General features: G+C 53.4%; 1 protein-coding gene across 2 annotated transcripts in view; it reads left to right on the top strand.

Moving 5' to 3' along the window:
• The first annotated feature begins 318 nt into the window (after window positions 1-318).
• Window positions 319-4,957, top strand: part of LOC121309555 (transmembrane protein 25) — a 6,131-nt gene continuing 1,492 nt past the window's right edge. Inside the window, exons 1-7 of one of the 2 annotated variants that reach the window (XM_041242539.1) lie at window positions 320-454; window positions 588-929; window positions 2,376-2,666; window positions 2,829-2,960; window positions 4,290-4,320; window positions 4,511-4,611; window positions 4,787-4,870. In XM_041242539.1, coding sequence (XP_041098473.1) covers window positions 385-454; window positions 588-929; window positions 2,376-2,666; window positions 2,829-2,960; window positions 4,290-4,320; window positions 4,511-4,611; window positions 4,787-4,870 — 1,051 coding nt within the window. In that variant the 5' untranslated portion in view covers window positions 320-384. Of the gene's footprint in view, window positions 455-587; window positions 930-2,375; window positions 2,667-2,828; window positions 2,961-4,289; window positions 4,321-4,510; window positions 4,612-4,786; window positions 4,871-4,957 lie in introns of both variants that reach the window. The other variant, XM_041242541.1, reaches the window with a different exon arrangement.

Consider the following 4,957-nt stretch of genomic DNA (forward strand, 5'->3'; position numbering starts at 1 on the left):
CTGTGCTGTGCTTTTACCAAGCTTTACTGCACTGTGCTGTGCTTTACCAAGCTTTACTGCACTGTGCTGTGCTTTACCAAGCTTTACTGCACTGTGCTGTGCTTTACCAAGCTTTACTGCACTGTGCTGTGCTTTTACCAAGCTTTACTGCACTGTGCTGTGCTTTTACCAAGCTTTACTGCACTGTGCTGTGCTTTTACCAAGCTTTACTGCACTGTGCTGTGCTTTTACTGCATGCTGCCGCAGTAAACGTTTCAGCGGTACCTCTGTGACTGGTCCCACAGTGCAGTGCTGCTGTTTCCTGAAAGCAGGAGCCGGGCCTCACAGAGCTCTTGGTTCTCGTTGTTCTGGTTCTGTAGCCCCTTTGGACTCACAGAGCGGACCATGCTGAGTGCAGACTGGGCCTGGGCTCTGCAGGCCCTGCTGCTGCTGCTAGTGGTTCTGATCCAGTCAGGTAAGTCTTTGACTCAGCACCCTGGAGCAGAGATTTGTGCTCCAAACAATCAGACCCTTAAGCACAAGGGCTTATATTTGCGTTGGTGTATCTGGACTGTGCCCTCCTGCCCCGTGCCCCTCTCTCTCTGCAGGCGTGTCTGAGCCTCTCCCCAGGATCGATGGCCGCTGGCACTCAATCGCCACGCTGAGAGAGAACATCACGAGGGAGTTCAGCTGCCAATCAGAGGGCTGGCCTGCGGAGGACCCGCCCATCCTCATCTGGTACCTGAACGGAGAGCGGCAGCAGACTGGGGGCGGGGCCTCCGGCAGAGTGCTGGTGACATCATCGCAGGAACAGGGCATGTCCAACCAGAGCTCCTCCCACAGCACCTTCACGCTGCACGCCAGGAAGTGGGACCGTGAGCTGAGGTGTTCCTTGGAGCACCCGACCAGCGGGGAGACGTACAACGCCAGCGTGCTGCTGAACGTGCAGTGTGAGTGTCAGACTGAGTGTGAGGGGCAGTGTGTACTGCACTCCCTCTCTGTGTGAGTGTGTGGAGCGTGTCCCTCACTGTGTGAGTGTGTGGAGCACTGTCCCTCACTGTGTGAGTGTGTGGAGCACTGTCCCTCACTGTGGCCGCTGGCACTCCCTCACTGTGTGAGTGTGTGGAGCACTGTCCCTCACTGTGTGAGTGTGTGGAGCGTGTCCCTCACTGTGTGAGTGTGTGGAGCACTGTCCCTCACTGTGTGAGTGTGTGGACCGTGTCCCTCACTGTGTGAGTGTGTGGAGCATGTCCCTCACTGTGTGAGTGTGTGGAGGGGCAGTGTGTACTGCACTCCCTCTCTGTGTGAGTGTGTGGAGCGTGTCCCTCACTGTGTGAGTGTGTGGAGCACTGTCCCTCACTGTGTGAGTGTGTGGAGCGTGTCCCTCACTGTGTGAGTGTGTGGAGCGTGGTGTGAGTGTGTGGAGCGTGTCCCTCACTGTGTGAGTGTGTGTGGAGTGTGTGGAGCGTGTCCCTCACTGTGTGAGTGTGTGGAGCGTGTCCCTCACTGTGTGAGTGTGTGGAGCGTGTCCCTCACTGTGTGAGTGTGTGGAGCGTGGTGTGAGTGTGTGGAGCGTGTCCCTCACTGTGTGAGTGTGTGGAGCACTGTCCCTCACTGTGTGAGTGTGTGGAGCACTGTCCCTCACTGTGTGAGTGTGTAGAGCACTGTCCTGCTCTGAGGGTGCCTGGCCTGGGCTCTGGGATTGACCTGTAATGAAGCCGAGCCTGTCTGTCAGCAGGGATGTGTGTCAGTCAGCCTGAGGGATTGAGAGTCAGTCCCTGTCAGCCTGTCTGTTCATTATAACGATCCGAGTCAGATTACCTCTTGTAATGAACCTCCTCCCAGTGGCTGAGGAGTTAATAACACTGACATCAGCAGACACATGCTTACCTCTCTGTTGTGTGTTTGCATTGCTGTAGCTGTGTTTTGTGTTTGCATTGATGTAGGTGTGTTGTGTGTTTGCTTTGCTGTAGCTGTCTTGTGTCTTTGCATTGCTGTAGCTGTGTTCTGTGTTTGTTATAGGTGTGTTGTGTGTTTGCATTGTTGCAGCTGTGTTGTGTGTTTGCATTGCTGTAGCTGTGTTGTGTGTTTGCATTGTTGCAGCTGTGTTGTGTGTTTGCATTGCTGTAGCTGTGTTCTGTGTTTGTTGCAGCTGTGTTGTGTGTTTGCATTGCTGTAGCTGTGTTCTCTGTTTGTTATAGGTGTGTTTTGTGTTTGTATTGCTGTAGCTGTGTTCTGTGTTTGTTATAGGTGTGTTGTGTGTTTGCATTGCTGTGGCTGTGTTCTGTGTTTGTTATAGATGTGTTGTGTGTTTGTTATCACTGTGTTGTGTGTTTGCATTGCTGTAGCTGTGTTGTGTGTTTCTCTTGTTAAATAATTTCTAACTCTTTCTCCAGTCCAGCCGGAGATCGTGCGTCTGATCGTTCACCACAACGAGAGTTCAGAGCCGGGTCTCTCCCTGCTCCTCTTTGCATTGGTCCACTCCAACCCCCCCGCTACAGTCACCTTTGTGGATGAGTCTGGGCAGCAGGTCACCAACACCTCGGACTTCCTCATCCTGGACACGCTCAGCTACCCACGGCTGACCAACCACACGCTGCGCGTCACTCTAAACAGCCTGCCCAGCAACGTGTCTGTCAGCGCCTCCAACGAGCTGGGAGTCACCAACTCCCCCCTCGCTCTCACCGGTACGACACTCCAGAGAACAGGACACCCCACACTGCTTATTATTACACTGTAACACATTCACATACAAACAAGCCTCATATACAAAATAAAACAGTTAGCTGGTTGGGGTTGCCGGTACGGCACGGTGACGTCGCTCTCGTGCTTGGCTCCCCTCTCCCCAGACTTGCTGCTGTCTCGTGTGGAGGTGCCCGTGTTGGGGATCATCGTTGGGGGTGTGCTGGGGTTCCTCTCCCTCGTTCTGCTCAACCTCCTGGTGCTCTGCCTCGTCTACAAGCGCAGGAGACGGGAGGCCGGTGAGACAACGCAGTGCATGGGGGCTGCACCCCGGAAAAGAGCCCCTTAGGAAAAGCATAGCTAAGTGTAATACAGCAAAGGGAAAGCATGGTGAAGCATGGGCAAGCATTGCAAAGCACAGAGACACATGGGAAAGCATTGCAGAGCACAGAGACACACTGGAAAGCATTGTAAAGCACAGAGAGGTATGGGAAACCATTGCAAAGCATAGAGAGGGATAGGAAAGCATTGCAAAGCACAGAGAGGGGTGGGAAAGCATGTTTAAAAAACACATGACAAAACATGTAAACTAGAATAAAAATGATCCTGCAAAATAGTGGAGCTTGAGGTGAGAACAGAGGGACAGGGAGGGAGGCAGTGTGGGCTAGTGATTAGAGCTGAGGGACTGGGAGGCAGTGTGGTCTAGTGATTAGAGCTGAGAGACTGGGAGGCAGTGTGGAGCTGAGTTAGAGCTGAGGGACTGGGAGGCAGTGTGGTCTAGTGGTTAGAGCTGAGGGACTGGGAGGCAGTGTGGTCTAGTGGTTAGAGCTGAGGGACTGGGAGGCAGTGTGGTCTAGTGGTTAGAGCTGAGGGACTGGGAGGCAGTGTGGGCTAGTGGTTAGAGCTGAGGGACTGGGAGGCAGTGTGGTCTAGTGGTTAGAGCTGAGGGACTGGGAGGCAGTGTGGTCTAGTGGTTAGAGCTGAGGGACTGGGAGGCAGTGTGGTGTGTGTGGTTAGTGCTGAGAGAGAGCTGAGTGGTTAGAGCTGGGGACTGGGAGGCAGTGTGGTCTAGTGGTTAGAGCTGAGGGACTGGGAGGCAGTGTGGTCTAGTGGTTAGAGCTGAGGGACTGGGAGGCAGTGTGGTCTAGTGATTAGAGCTGAGGGACTGGGAGGCAGTGTGGTCTAGTGGTTAGAGCTGAGGGACTGGGAGGCAGTGTGTGGTCTGGAGGGACTGGGAGGCAGTGTGGGCTAGTGGTTAGAGCTGAGAGACTGGGAGGCAGTGTGGTCTAGTGATTAGAGCTGAGGGACTGGGAGGCAGTGTGGTCTAGTGGTTAGAGCTGAGGGACTGGGAGGCAGTGTGGTCTAGTGGTTAGAGCTGAGGGACTGGGAGGCAGTGTGGTCTAGTGGTTAGAGCTGAGGGACTGGGAGGCAGTGTGGTCTAGTGATTAGAGCTGAGGGACTGGGAGGCAGTGTGGTCTAGTGATTAGAGCTGAGGGACTGGGAGGCAGTGTGGTCTAGTGATTAGAGCTGAGGGACTGGGAGGCAGTGTGGTCTAGTGGTTGTTTAGTACTATATTTAGGCTCTATGAATACACAGACATGTCTACATTTTCTTTGTTTTATTTACAGAAAAATGTGTGGAGAATAAAGTGCCTCAGAGGTAAGATATGTTATACAGAATACTCTGACCCTGACCCTGACCCTGACCCTGACCCCTAACCCTAACCCTAACCCTAACCCTAACCCTAACCCTGACCCTGACCCTGACCCTGACTCTACCCCTGACCCTGACCTCTTGGTGTTATAGCTGGGTTCTCTCTCAGTCTCTCAGTCTGTGTTTCTCTCCTTAGTGACTCCTCCCAGATCAAGCTTGACAAGGTGTACCTGCCCCGAGAGAACATGTCTGTGCCTTCGAACCTGCAACTCAATGACCTGAGCTGTCTTTGCAAGGGTGAGAGAGGACTAGGCATTGACACACACCCCTCTCAGCTCTCCAGCACTGTCATCACCCTGCATCTTAATAATAATGAGCACTAGTCTAAACACTGTATCTCTCGCCCTTCCTCTCACCCACCTCTCTCTCCCTCTCTCCCTCTCCACTCCCCACCCTCCCACTCTCTCTGCAGGGAGGGATGTGGAAGGACAGAAGGCTGCAGAAGAGGAGGAGAATCACTCTGAGCAGGAGCACTCCTCCGGGCTCGCCACTAGAGGTCACTGTTTCTATTTTTCTTGATTACTATTGCAGCAATGGTTATTGGAAACCACAGCAGCATCCATGATATTCAAAAACCCTCTGA

This window comes from Polyodon spathula, unplaced genomic scaffold, assembly GCF_017654505.1.
Source record: "Polyodon spathula isolate WHYD16114869_AA unplaced genomic scaffold, ASM1765450v1 scaffolds_1318, whole genome shotgun sequence".
In the NCBI taxonomy this organism is placed as follows: Eukaryota; Metazoa; Chordata; class Actinopteri; order Acipenseriformes; family Polyodontidae; genus Polyodon; species Polyodon spathula.